This window comes from Delphinapterus leucas, chromosome 5 (assembly GCF_059928025.1).
Source record: "Delphinapterus leucas isolate spDelLeu-1000000601 "Yukka" chromosome 5, BTC_Dleu_Yukka2, whole genome shotgun sequence".
NCBI classification, from domain to species: domain Eukaryota; kingdom Metazoa; phylum Chordata; class Mammalia; order Artiodactyla; family Monodontidae; genus Delphinapterus; species Delphinapterus leucas.
This window is the reverse complement of record NC_143133.1, coordinates 118,017,205-118,031,968: the sequence shown is the minus strand read 5'-3', so window position 1 is coordinate 118,031,968 and position 14,764 is coordinate 118,017,205. Positions and strand designations below refer to the sequence as shown.

Sequence of the window (14,764 nt, the reverse complement as noted above, 5' to 3'; positions counted from 1 at the left end):
AAATACAGAAGCAAATTATCAGAGTTCAAAAAGAGAAATAGAGAATTTTAGATTTTTTTACATTTAAACATTTTATAGTATAGTTTCTTAAAACTCAGATATAGTAATCAAGCTCCGTTCCAGCAAACTCACTTTCACTTGTTAGCACAGGCAGGGGTGAGGATGGGTGGCAGTGGGTGTGGTGGTATCAGCTATGGTACAAGCAGAAAACAACTTGATTAGTTCCACAAGGCATCCTCAATTGAACAGAAAAGTGAAGATTCAGCACATCTACACAACCAAGAGAAGAAACAAGTACATGATGCAAACAGCCCTGCAGGAAGGCATATCAAAGAGCTACCACATCCACCAATTAACAGTGAAATATTATTCCATAGGGACTTAGCAAATTAATGCTAAAGGGAATTGTATATTCTTTAATATATGTTCATTTAGAAGAATGTAAAATTTTTTCCTTATTAATGAATGTCTCCAAACACTCAATTTATCGCCGTAGGTTGGTGTCAGCTTTCTGTTGTTACTCTAACAAACTACCAAAAACTTAGTAGCTTAAAACAACACTAATTTATTATCCTACAGTTTGGGAGGTCAGAAGTTCAAAATCCGTCTCACTGGGCTCAAAGACAGGCGTCAGCAGAGCTGGTTCCTTTTGGAGTCTCTGTAGGGGAATCTATTTCCTTGTCTTTTCCAGCTTCTGGAGGAGACCTACATTCCTTGGCTTGTGGCCCCTTCCTCACGTTATTCAAAGCATATTTTACTCCAATCTCTGCTTCCTCATCCTGTCTCTTCTCTGACTCTCCTGCTTCCATCTTATAAGTGCTCATGTAATTACATTGGCTCACCTGGGTAATCCAGGCTACTCTTCCCATCTCAATATCCTTAACTTAATTCCACCTTCCATGGAATGTAAGGTAATAAATACACAGGTTCTGGGGATTCATATGTGGACATCTTTAGGGGGCCCATCACACAATTAGATTAGTATGAAAGAAGTCAGTTAAATGTGAGGAAGGATAAGAAAATGAAGAAAGCCTCCCAGCAGCAACAACAAAGAAAGTATTATTGCTAAGAAATTCCTTCGTACCTTCCTAGTATTTGATCTAGTTTTGAACTAGAAAATAAGATGTATAATAACACTCTATAAGAATAATATAATTCAGTGTCTAAAGATCTGGACATGTCCTTCGAGAGGAAAATTCTCCAATAATAAATAGCCATGAAGAAGCAAAGTACTCTTTCACTTTTACAATAGTTTGCTGCATTAGGAAAGAACCTGTTTTGTTCTTTAAAGGGATCCAGAATCTAAAAGTAGAAATAAAACCAGCAGAATTAGCAAAAGCATCCAGTCTGCAAGGGCACAAGAAATCAGCCACTGCAATTGCAACAGGGCAACAGTCAAAACAGCCTCAGACATCCAGTTATTGGAACATAGCGTCAGTGTGAGACCCTTATAATTTCTTCCGAGTAGAGTAATAATACTGAGGCTGTCAATATGCTGCTAGAGAAAAAGAATGCAAGGGAAGAAAATCAATAGATCCAAGAGTTTGATATATTGAGAAACTAGAAACCAACTGTGGCTAGCATTTTTTGTCATTGTATAATAGAGGAAAAATCAGAAACCTGCTATTACACACTGCTGGTAGCATTCTGCCTGAAAAAGCATCTCAGTAAGAGAATTACTAAGTGCGAGAATTACTAAGTGCCTCTTCCCTGAGAACAAGTGTGAACCAACAGATAACCCAGCATTTCAGACAGTATCATTTCCTTAGGGGAGAAAGTAGGGGGAAAATAAAGTCAACTGTGACTAAAGTTGTGTTTGACACTAAGAAACAAGACCAAAATGAGTGAAAACACTTCTAAAATATCTTTTTGTAAATGCATAGGCAAAGTTAGAATACATGTAAGACTTAGGTCACGGCCTCTGTGTGTGTCGTCTCCACACATTTTCTTTTCTTTGTGAAAACAATGTCTACATAGTCTCAACCAATAGTGCCAATGTTGTAATGAATTATGAGTACGGTTCATGCCTATTTTTAAGGAGATAGATGCTCATTTCTATGAGATTTTTGCTCTGTGGGAAAGTGAGTAGGAAAACAAAAGCAATTTTTTGATATGTATATGTATAACCTTGCCTATGATGTCCATGTAATTTTTAGCAATAACTTTGTGACCTTAAAAGGAAGAGAAGGCTTCTAACTAAGAGGGAAGGCTATAGGGTCAGATCTGGGATTGAATTCCAGCTCTGCCACTTAAAACTTTTAAAACCCAGATTCCTCATTTGTAAAATACAGTTAAAGCCACATTGTTTTGAGAACCAAATGACAGGAACACTGTGAAACGCTTACATAGTGCTTGGCACATAGAATACTTAAAACAAAACAGAGTAGCTGTTAACAGCAACATTAATAAAACAAGAGTGAACGAATAAGTAAAGGGGCTAAGCTGTTACCTCATAACTTTTGAACAAGAGCTATGTTCTCATTCCGTACCTGAAACAAAAACAAACCTAGAATAATTTTTGAACTTTAGTAGCACAAAGTCTTAACCAATGAAGTAGTTTTAAAAAACAGCCCATAATTTTAAACACATTTTTGTTTTTATTTTACCAGGATCATATGGGTATAAATTGTGGAAGTGAGCATCTGAAAACATACTTAATTATCCTATGTACTGTAAGTCTTCTATGTGTATTAGAGGAGACAGCGTCATAAAATTGTATAGCTGGCAGAGACTCGAATATAATTATTCCAATTTCCTCATTTAGCTGAGATTATGCAAGGCTCAGAAATATTGAGAATTGCCCCGGTTGCCCAGATAGTGAGGTGGAGAGTCAAGATGGCATCCGCAGCCTTCTGACTTCCAGTCCGGGGTTCTTCAGACATGTGACAGATACAGTTTGCTATCTAAAGACTATCCTTCTTTGCAAATCTTTGTGTGCTGGGGGCGGGGGGAATGAGCATTGTGTATTTCCGTAGAACAAACTGGGATGCCTTTGAAGATGTGGACACTTAACAGGGGAGCGGGAGCTGGAATGTGTATATCACTTTCTCCTCAGAACCTTTGTCAGGGCTTCCCTGGTGGCGCAGTGGTTGAGAGTCCGCCTGCCGATGCAGGGGACACGGGTTTGTGCCCCGGTCTGGGAAGATCCCACGTGCTGCGGAGTGGCTGGGCCCGTGAGCCATGGCCGCTGAGCCTGCGTGTCCGGAGCCTGTGCTCTGCAACGGGAGAGGCCGCAACCGCGAAAAAAACCAAACCAAAACAAAACAAAAATCTTTGTCACAGTATCTTTTGTGGAGAAGATACATCACTTAGGGCATTGTCTCCCCAGTGGATTGGTTTAAGAAGACTATGCTTTCCTGAGAACTGAATTCCTGGAACTCTTGACCAAGAGTTTATATGCACCCTGCAATCCAAACCCCCTGTCTTTACCTTATTGTACTGCAGTCTGTTGGTAAACAGGCGTTTGTAGAAGACAGTAAACTTGTCAATATGATATTATTTCATAAATTAGATAATATCTTTTGCTCCATTATTTCAAATACAGGAAATCAACTTAAAGTTAATAATGAGGTTAAAGGAACAATTGGAAAGCGGATAAAGATACCTATAATAGTTTTCAAAATTTGCTGACATTTCTCCAAGTTTACTTCATTATGGTATAAAATGTAAAAAAGTACAGTTATGTGAAAGAAAAGTTTAACATTTTGATACTTTGACAGTTGATTTTCTAAAAAAGACTTTGTGAGATAAATAATTGCTACACAAGCCTCCCTCCTAGGTTTTTTTTTCTAAAAAGAGGGAGAGGGACATTTAGGCGTGAACGATTACCAAAACTTCAAATTGATCTTCAAAAATATTTTTAACATCAGAACGTAAATTAGTAATTTAGAGATCCTTGAGAGAACAAGGGACATTTATTTTAAGGCTCTGGGGGAAACTCTTGAGTATTTCACAGTCTTTAAAGCAAACAAACAAACAAAGGACCTATTTAGATCCATAACTTATTATTTTTTTTACTAGGTCCGGTTCTGACTTGGAGCAGGAATAGGAAATAAATTTTTAGGATTTAAAAATCATTTTATAATTTATGGCTCTAGCTTAAAATTTCTGGGCAAAATGCAATATCAGAAACAAACAGTGAACCAACCCAAAAAACCCTCCAAACAAACAAAAAAACCAACTATATATCTACATCCACATCTTTATACCTTTACTGATACATCCATATCTGTATGTCTATATCTCTTAGTCCCCTTTTCCAGCAAGTGTCTACTTCTGGTATCCCTGTTCCTGGAAGTGGAAGCATCGTGGAAGCCCTTGAATGGGACAAGAAGGGCTACAGGAACAGGTAACCTAGCTCAAAAAATGTCCTGAGTGAAAAGATGAGGCGGGAACAGGACCAGAGAGTGTTAGGAGAAACCAAAGCGTCCTAAAAAGGAGGCCCGAGCAAGCCCTTGAGCAGTTTCACTTCCGCGGGGCGCCCAGCGTGGCGAGCCCTCGCCCTGAGGCCCGCGCCCCGGGGCTGCGTTTCCGGGACCTCGGCCGCAGCCGCCGCGGTGGGAAGCGGGCTGAGGACGTTGGGGGCACGGAGACCAGCTCGCGGAAAACCTCAGACCAGGAGAGGCCGGGCTCGGCGGGCACCTGTCCAGGCGCCCGGGCTTCAGCAGCCGCGATGCTGCCAGCAGCGCCGGGCCGGGCGGGCGGGAGTCGGGAATGGCCCGCAGGCGGCCCAGCGCCCCGAGGTGGGTGTGCGCGCGGCCGGGCGGCCGGAAGGAGGCCAGCCAGCCCCGGGGTCCCGCGGAGACTGTGCGCCTCGAGGCCGCGGGACCACGGCTGCCGCTCCAACGCGCAGCCGGCTTCTGTCGGGGGCTCCTTGCCGGGGGAATCGGGACGCGACGCGGTGGGAGCTCTCCTTGAGTCTGGGCGGCGTGCCACCGCCGATGCCGCAGCTTCTGAGTAGCTGGAACTTTCCCGAGCACCCGGGACAGGCTCCTCTAGTTTCTAAAATCAGCTTGGAACGTGTTTTAAAGTTACGCATCAGCCTAAAACTTTTGTCAACATGGCAAACCTGCCCTTTGGTAGCATCGTCCGTTTACCTGCCGGGTCTCCCAAAATCCAATCCGGTAAATTTGGCCTGTGACCTACTAATCAGACAGGTTACTTTCTGTAAAAACTCCTCGAAACACAGATTTTCTTAACTTGTTGAAAGGAAAAGCAGTCCGTTCGGTTGAATACATAAATGCATTTACGGGTCAAACATAAGTTAAGGCACTTGTTTTCATTCCTTTTTGAAGTATGTCAAATGCATTTTGTACACTGATTATAAAAAGTGTTCAGTTTTGAAAATGAAAAAGAAAAGGCTTCACTTGGATATTAAGATTCCTGGAGATGTTCACACTGAGATGTGCGATAAGAAAATCTGAGTGAAATTCTATTAATTTGCTGAATGGAGTTTCTCATAGCTTATTAGCATTTTGTTAAGTAATGAAATTATGGCTTTAGCTGTTTCTCTTGGCAAGTGTTTTTTTTCATATATAAATTTTAAAAGACTGCTTTTCAGTTAAAATGGGGGTATTTGTGGCAATGGAAATGGCAAGAAAGGAATTATATCTTAATACGTTAACTTTCTAAATGTTAAACATTATTCTGAAAACTGGTCTGATGGACTGCATCTGTGCTTGGTTCAGTAAATAAACCAGCCTTGTCTTTTGAACCTTGAGTAGGTTAGCTCTTTTGTAATTTCAACTGAACAATTTAGTTAAATAGAATCAGCTACAATTTGTTTCAAACTTCTAGATGGAGCACTTTAGCCAGAACATGACTATTATTTCACTTAATACTCAAGTAATACTTTGAGGTATTTGCTATTGTGAATAATGCTGGAGTGATGTGAACCAACTTTTGTCTCATCCTGAGTATCCCTGTTCCTCCCATGCGTTTCCCCCCATCTCCTTTGGTCCTTCCAATATGGTATTTATTACTTGCTTCATTTGTCTCCTCATCTGGCTCAGGTAATGACACTTTTCTTATACTGAGCTATCTTTTTGTTATTAACCCATGCCATTCCTAGATATGAAAAGTATTCTAAAAGAACTATTTCTGATTAATCCTTTTTTAAAAAATGGATACCTTTCCGTGTGACCTCTGTCTCTGCTTTGGGCAAGTGTCTCCACAGCATCTTAGACTTTGGCTTAATGTGACACATTAAGGGTCAGTTAGTCCAACTGCCTCATTTTAGACATGAGAAAACTGAGACTCAGGGAGTGATTTGCCCACAGTCCCATAACCAATAATTATTTGAAGATCCTGTTCATCATTTCACCAACAATCTTTACCTGCCCACCCCCAAGACTTGTGTAGTGATATGAGTGTAAAATGGGCAAACACAGTTTAAAGTGGTAAATACAGTTTCATGCCTATGAAGATTATATGTCTAGCATTAGGTGTATTGTGTATTTGTAACGACAGTATCTTGTGTTTACTGCCATCAGAGAAATCTTTGAGTGTCCAACTTGTCCTTTAATGGAAGCAGAAAAGATATGATACCCAGAACTAAGACAGTGTGAAAATGGTGCACAGTGGTGAAAATTCCGCTTAGACTTTATTTTCTGGCTTTATGTTTAACTAGATACTGTCCACTAATGTCCAAAAGAGAAATTCCTTCCTTGTTTTATTCCAAAACTAATGATTGTTTAAATTTAAACTGCTACCTTCAATAAGGACTGTTTATTAAAGCACAGATTGCTCCCTACCCCGTAGTTTTTGTATTTTTTATTAATATTATTTGATGCCTCTGATGAAGAGAGAGATCAGTTGTTAGGTTAAAAGCAGAAAGCAACTGTCCTGTCTCACATCTTAATATGTTAACTTTCTAAATGTTGAACATTAACTTTCTGAAAACTGTGGTCTGATGGACTGCATCTTTGCTTGTGAGAAACATGGTTTGTCTAGGTCTTTCCTTTGTGTCCTAAAGTTCTTGAAGATTTGAAGCTCTTTACTCTACAGTCTTCCAACATAGCCAACAAGGTAGATTTCTCCTACCAGGGAAATACCCTATTTAACTCTAGTGGCTGGTAAAACTTGCTTTCTTCAGACCAGCGAGAAAGGTTCTGAGATAAGCTTACTTATGCTGAGATTTTAAAGAGAGGTAGCTCTCTCAGGGCCTTTTTACTTTAATATGGGATAATTCTGTAATATTTACTTGCTTAGGATTTCAGGCGTACACAACAGCCTACTGGGCGTCGTACTTGGGGTAGCAGAGGGGCCTTTCTTGCCACATGTATCTGAACATGTGCTTTAGGTGATCATACCCTACTTATGATGGCCTCTGGGCTCAGACTGCTTCAGTCCAGCTTCATTGCATATGTGCTTTGCGATCTTGGATAAATCAATTAATCTGTCATTATCCCAACTGGTCCATTAAAAAAGCAAAAGTGGGTACAAAGCAACATTTATTTGAAAGAATGTTTTTGAGGATTAAAGGAGAAAATGCATGTGAAGTGCTTTTCAGGGTGCCATAGCAAAGAGTAATTGCTTGATACGTGTTAGTTTTACTTCCTTGGTCATTGGTCAGTAGTGTCATATTTACATGTAAAAGATAGAGTTCTTATTGAGAAGCTGCCTCATGGTGACTTGGGGAGAAACTTAAAAGAATGAAGCCATCAAACTCCCACACTAAAAAAATTTGGGAGTGTGACTTCTGTAGTAAGATATTGTCATAATCTTGGGGAAATAGTGTGGTTAATAGTTCTGAGAGGAGAAAAAGAAGGAATCCACAATGAGAATAACTAAGGATAGATGGATTAAAAGGGTTTAAACTAGGGCAGTTACAGGAAAGAATAAAGCGGGAATTTAAGAGGACAAAATGAGAGTGTGTTTTATTTCCCCATATCACAGAGTACCAATTGTGACCCAATTAAAAAAAAATAAATGTATGTGAAAAAAATAAGCATCAAACATAAAATTGTGGGATACTTCATCAAATTATAAGAAGATGGAAGATCTATTTTGCCAAAATATTTACTGTTGGGTTAAAAAAAATCCAATGTAAAGAATATCATTCCTGCCAAATATAAATCACATGTTTTGAAGATTTAAATGGCTTTTACCCGATCATCTAAGTTACAGCTGCTATTTTATTACTTTGTTTATAAATTACAGAATACCTTATAGTAATTTTGGAGACAACTATGAAATAAGAATAGGAAGGACAAACATTCTGGAAGTTATTATTTAAAAATAAGTTATTATATGGCCTAGTAATTCTTTCCTGTTTTAAATGTAAAGAATGGTATCTAAGTTTTACTGCAGACACTGAAATAGTCCAGGTGGTGAAAATAACAGATATTGTATGGACTTATACCCTCCTGTATTTATTTTTGACTCAGAGAAAAATAATGAGCCTTTTAGACCTTTACCACTGAACAGAAATATCATTGTTGCTTCCAAATTGAGATAATCCAGAAAGACCACTTCCCTTTGTAATCATGAGAAGTAATTCATCATTGCCTTGTGGTATTTTATAAGATTTTCTTTGCTCCAGTTTATTAAAATAAGTTTTGTTTTATCATATTAACCATGTGCCATATTTTCCTTTCTTTTAAGCTCCTGTACCTCTTTTCCATTATTAGTAATTCTCATTGCTTCATGATTTATGTGTTCCATTTTATAAGGAAGACATACTGAAAAGTGTAAGAACAGTTCCTGACTTGGAATTTCATTTGCCTGATTTCGTTTGGTCATGATCTACGCTGAGGTGTAAACTTCATCCTTTGGTCGGGATCAATATCCTCATTCCCTTTTTGTTTGAATTTATCCTTAGGATCATGTCTAACTTTCAGAAGAAAACATAGTGTCAGACCACTTGAAATTTTGGCCTTCTTTTAATAGCTACCATTTATTACGTTTCTACTTTGAATTCATAATATATGGATATCACATTACCTTGATAGTTGAGAGCATCAGAGGATTAGCACCTACTTTGGACAGGAAGTTATATTGTTCCATATAATCATATGAAAACATTTAATAATTCATTGTGTTCTTTCATTTCCTAAAAAAACGTGTAAGTTTTGTTTTAGGGTTTGGGGTGGAGGGTGAAGCACCAACATCAAAGATATGGAGAAACAAATCATATCAAAGTGGTAGGATTCTATAAAATCATGGAACTGGAATGACACATTGTAGAGCAGGGCTCCCCAACCCCCAGGCCGTGGACCGTTAGTGGTCCGCAGCCTGTTAGGAACTGGGCCGCACAGCAGGAGGGGAGCAAGGGGACACTTCACTGCCGCTCCCCATCGCTCGCATTACCGCCTGGACCACCCTGCCCCCCGCCCAGCCAGCAGAAAAATTGCCTTCCACGAAAGCGGTCCCTGGTGCCAAAAAGTTTGGGGGACCAATGTTGTAGAGTATTTCTTGTGGCTGTGTGAAGAATCCCTAAAATTTATACATTTTCTACATTGGCCAATCACATTTTATTTAGATTTAGTAGACCCATGTAATTAAAAAATCTCAGGAGACAACTACAGTTTTAATACAATTCGTGAACTATTGGGTCACAGTTGGGAAAGTGAGTGAGGTAAAACTGAAGCAAAAATCTACTTTGATTTCAATTAAGGGGATAATTTCCTTAATTTCCTCATTACTTTTCAGTAAGAGTTTAGAACTTTCACTACTCCAGGCACTTCTCTGTAGACCAGAGGACCCTTCCTTTATCATATCCTGTCCATCCATACCTATGTAAAATGGGTAGAACCATGGACAGCCCAGATTCCAGAAACAGTTACTTTGGCCAAGAATAGGCACTTGATTCAAAGGCAGCCAGTCCATGGACTGCTTAATGACTGGTGATGTGTGTTGTCTGGCACACACATTTAAAGGTTTGTTGGGCTCAACCAAGCCCTTCTTTCAAACAAGAGATAATGAGACTGTTGTCAGTGGAAGGTCGATGTTTGATGATATACAGTAGAGGCTGACAGCTAGTTGACTCATGTGCAAGGTGGATAATTAGAAAGAAGACGAGAAGAGAGAATTAAGGAGCACTGAAAGACAAAGGGAGGAGTTTTAGTTTCTGACTTCCCATTTCCAGACCACGTAAGACCCAGCTGCACTTGTTCTGATACTGTCTGTTCATGAAATGCCTGTGGCGTCCTTGCAATGACCTTCTCTTTACATGGACTAATTTGAATGAGCTTCTCTTCTTTGGAGGAAAAAAAAGAGTTTGGGTTAGAATAACTTTATTTCTCAAACACTGCCACTCCTGTTCACATAAGCTTCTTCTCTTTTAGAAAGTCGTTATTATTGTTAAAGTGATGTCTTCTATGCATCTTCCATTGAAAGTTAAACAATCTGAGAATTAGGTCTATTCCTTTTATGTGCTGAAAGTAGGGTGCCTTATGAGTAAGTCTTGTGTTCCTCTAGATAAGAATATTTGGAGTTTTCTGGCTTTATTGTTGATATTTGAAGAAACTGCATGCAGCTATTTTTGTCTCTAAACTTGAAGTCTCTATAGTTGGTGAGGAAATACTTCATTCAAAGGTTAATATTATAAGAATTAGGCACTGTTAAGAAGTCTAGAGTTTTGCATTATGTACTATAGTTACAGAATTATGTTAATTATAAAATTTAGCAATAGACTTTTTGTTTTGTTATTTCTGTTTTTATTTATCTGAAAAATTTACAGCATACTGTTTCTGACAAATTTTTAAAATGTATTGAAATTGAGGCACACAGAGAGGATGCTTATGACATTTATCTTGGTAAAAAAAGGAAGAGAAGATACCAAAGCAGCATAATTTACTATTATCGCAATCCCCCGGCATATGATGAAAAATAGCATCACTGACAGGCAATTGTGAAAACTTTATACACACTGTCAGTGGGTTAATGTCAATCTGGAGCCGTGTAATCAGCGTTGTACTTCAGAGATTGGTCCTTGATTAAGATTTTTTTTTAGTAATAGAGTAGAAAGTTTAGCATCCTCATTAGTTTACAGATGATATGTCAATAATGGGGTTAATGATCATCTTGGAAAACAAGATTAAATTCAGTGTGCTCTTACCAAACTGGGGGAGATAGGCACAAATTAATGAAGTTCAGGTGTGATCAATTAAGTGTAGTGATGTAGATGAAGGACTTAGGCTCAGAATGATAAAAGATTTTCAAGTTTTGACAAGGGTACATTCACAGTCTCATAATGAGCCACGGGGAGAGTTGCAGAAGAAGAAGCTGGAAAAGTAAACGGAAACTAAATTACATAAATCTGTGAGCAAAGTCCCCTAAGTAAATATAATGAGTAGCTATTGAAGAGTTTTAAAACAGAAGCATGACATCACTAGATTTTGGTTTTTAGAAGATCACAGGAAAGGCTATTCTTCTTCTGAATCACCTTCTAAATCAATGAAGGTGAAAATAAAAAGAGAATTTATAACCTAAAAAAAAAAGATCATGTAACCTGCTTTTGGTACAACAAATTGGAAGAGGTCAACAATGGAAAGGTTTTGAACAATTAGGAGTTTATCAACCAGTAAAATATAGGGAGAAGTGGACATGTTTATTAAGAACTATTACTTACATACTTTTTGTAGTATAGTAGGAGATATAGAACCTGAGGGGGAAAGAGATGTGAAGAATCAATCTTAGGTTTGTGGCATGGAAAACTTGGAGGGTCATAAAGCTGTCGTTTACTCCAATGGAAAAGATTGAAAGAGCAGGAGGAAACGGTAAGGGCATGAGAACATCCAATTGCAATTTTGCGTATATTATATCTGTAGCGATGTCAAGTAAACATTTGATATTATGATCTGGAGCTCAGAAAGGCAGTTCAGGCTGGAGATATAAAATTGGGGAAAATACAGTCTTTAAAACTGCATCAGTAAATAAGATAACAGAAAAAAAAAGAGTTTAGAGTAGAAAGAAAAGATGACCCAGGATAAAGAACCATGTAAAGCAAACATTTAAAGCATTGATAGAGCGAGAGGAGTTACCCAATATGATTGAGGAGAGGCTAAAGAGAAAAGGAGGAAAATAAGAGTAAAACGGCAAGAATTCAAGAATAAAATGTTTGGGGAAGGCAAGAATGGTGAACTGACTCAGATTCTTTGAATAGGTCAGGTAAATTGAGGACTGAAATTTAGCCAATGGATCTGGCACCATGAAACTTAAGATGACCTTAGAGAGAGAAGTAAGTAGCTTTAGTAGAGGGGATGAGAGTTGAAGGGTGAAGGTAGATGAGGATGTGCACGCCATGTAGACAACTTTTTAAAGCGTGGCTGCCAGAGTGTAGAAAGGAAGTAGCCACTGCAGGAGATGTGGGCCAAGGAAAGAATTTTATTTATGTATGTATTTTTTTGTTTTAAGATCTGTGCTGCTATAATGATTTATTTGTACTCAAAAGCTAATAGCACTACACCAAAGGGGATTTTCTCCTGTGAAAAGTTTCAAAGACAAGTTCCATAAATTCCATTAGGAACACATTTTAATGTATAGATTTTCTTATGTGTTTAAATATTCTGTTTCATTTTTTCTCTTACTGCTTTCCTTCTCTTTTTCCATGTTTCCAGAGTGCTTCTTCCTCCTCCTCTCCTCCCCTTCCTTCTCCTCCTTCATTCCTTTTCCCTCTCCCCACCTCCTTCTCTCCCTAAGCATCAATGTTAATGGAAAATAACATATTTCTTTAGAAACTTTGTTTCTAAAACTTTTCATATTTCATAGAAACTTTGTTTCAATGCTAGATTATTCCATAGCTTTATTTTTTGTTGATCATCCCGTCCTTTTTATCCAAATTGGAATCAATGCATCACTATTACAATCATATCTTTGCATATGCTTCAACTCTCACCCACCTCTTTTTGTCATACCTGCTTGATAAAACAGCAACCCTACATAAGTCTATCCAATTGTATTCTTCCTGTCCGAATCCACATAACTGAATGTTGCTAAATAAAAGCACATTCAAGCAGGTTGGTATAGTTATAAATTTTGACAGTTCTTGTTACATGTTAGTTGTGTCATAGAAGATTTTGATAATAAATGACAGTGAGCTCAAAATTGCATTCCCTGACAAGGGTGTAGAATGCAGATTTGTTCTGTGATGTCAGATCAATGAAATCTTACATACTTTCTGTCTGCTGATGGGCAAAAAACACTGAACCATGCTGCCTAACACTGTATACACTAGATAAGGTGGCTCTTGAGCACTTGAAATACAGCTGGTTCAAACTGAGATGTGCTGGAAATCTAAAAACACACACTAAAAGAAAAAAAAAAAAGGGCTTCCCTGGTGGCGCAGTGGTTGAGTCCGCGTGCCGATGCAGGGGACGCAGGTTCGTGCTCCGGTCCAGGAAGATCCCACATGCCGCGGAGCGGCTGGGCCCGTGAGCCATGGCCGCTGAGCCTGCGCGTCCAGAGCCTGTGCTCCGCAACGGGAGAGGCCACAACAGTGAGAGGCCTGCATACCGCAAAACAAACAAACAAACAAACACACGCACACTAGTTTTCAAAGATTTAGTACAAAAAAGTAGAATATAAAATCTCTCAGTCATTTTTATATGGATTACATTTTATATGGATTAAATATATTGCACTTACTGGATTAAATTAAATATATTACTATAATTAATTTTACCTGTTTTTATTTTTGAAATGTAGCTGTTACAAAATTAAAATTACATATGTGGTTAGCATTTGTGACTTGTATTTTCTGTTGGATAGCAGTGCTCTCAGCTTTCAAAAAAAACCCCAGTTAAATCCATTAAAGGTTTGATTTCTCCCTTATAAAATATTGTTATATAAATATTACCAGATAACTGTCATAAAAATGGTAACGTAATTCACAGTCCCTCCAGCAGTTTAAAGAGACCCTCTTCCCATTCATGCGCACCCACAGAAGGTATTTTAATAGTGACATTTCATTATTATTTTAATGCTAGGTAAAATTTAGCATTTTTTCATATCATTTACTCATATTTCTATTATGTCTTCTGTCTTAATAATTTGTAAGAGCACATTGTAAGATCATACTGTAAGAACATATCATATACTTTATCTTATGGATCACAGATACTTTTCTGTATCTTAGTCTTTCTGAATGATTTAGATTATGGTGTTTGTTGCCACTGAATATATTTTAATGCTCATTGGTTCAAATATGCTTATATTTTCTTTCCTAGTTCTGTTTCCTGTCTTGGCTGGAGGAGTCTTATAAACCCCTAAATGACCAATGTCACTTTCTACATTTTTTTTCTAGGATTTAACTTTTTATAGTTGCATGTAGTATGCTTGGGATTTATTTTTGTTTATAGCATGAGGCTGAAATCCAACTTTAAGTTTTTCTTTTTTTTAAAAAATAAGGGCAGCCAATTGAGAAATCAACATTTATTAAAGGAACCCTACTCTTCGAAATGAATTGAAATACCACCATTGCCATACAGCAAATTTTCGTATATCCTGGAATTTGCATTCGGAGCGTTCTGTTCTACTAATGTATTTGTTTATTCCCAAACCAATATCTGCTAAGGAAAGTTCTCCCAAGAAATCTCCTTTTCCTTTATTTTCTTGGCTATTAATAGATATTTATTCTTCTGTTTTTCCACTTGCATTTAAAGATTATTTTGTCCACTTCTCCTTCCCATGAAACAGTTGGGATGCTGTGTAACACGTAGTTTAGAAGCATATAATAGAAAATAATCTAGCAGTTTTAAGCAGAAAGAACTTTAAGATAGGGAATTGAGTTTTTACACAATTGATGTAAGGAGTTTGGAAATAG

The 14,764-nt window shown here is 38.0% G+C and overlaps 1 protein-coding gene across 4 annotated transcripts in view; it reads left to right on the top strand.

Annotated features, from left to right (window-relative positions):
* Positions 1 to 4,537: 4,537 nt before the first annotated feature.
* The window catches only part of BANK1 (B cell scaffold protein with ankyrin repeats 1), a 312,476-nt gene continuing 302,249 nt past the window's right edge, over positions 4,538 to 14,764 (top strand). For all 4 annotated transcript variants that reach the window (XM_022582436.2, XM_022582435.2, XM_022582434.2 and 1 more), the window contains exon 1: positions 4,538 to 4,742. In XM_022582436.2, the coding sequence (XP_022438144.1) occupies positions 4,673 to 4,742 (70 nt within the window). In that variant the 5' untranslated portion in view covers positions 4,538 to 4,672. The remainder of the gene's footprint in view (positions 4,743 to 14,764) is intronic.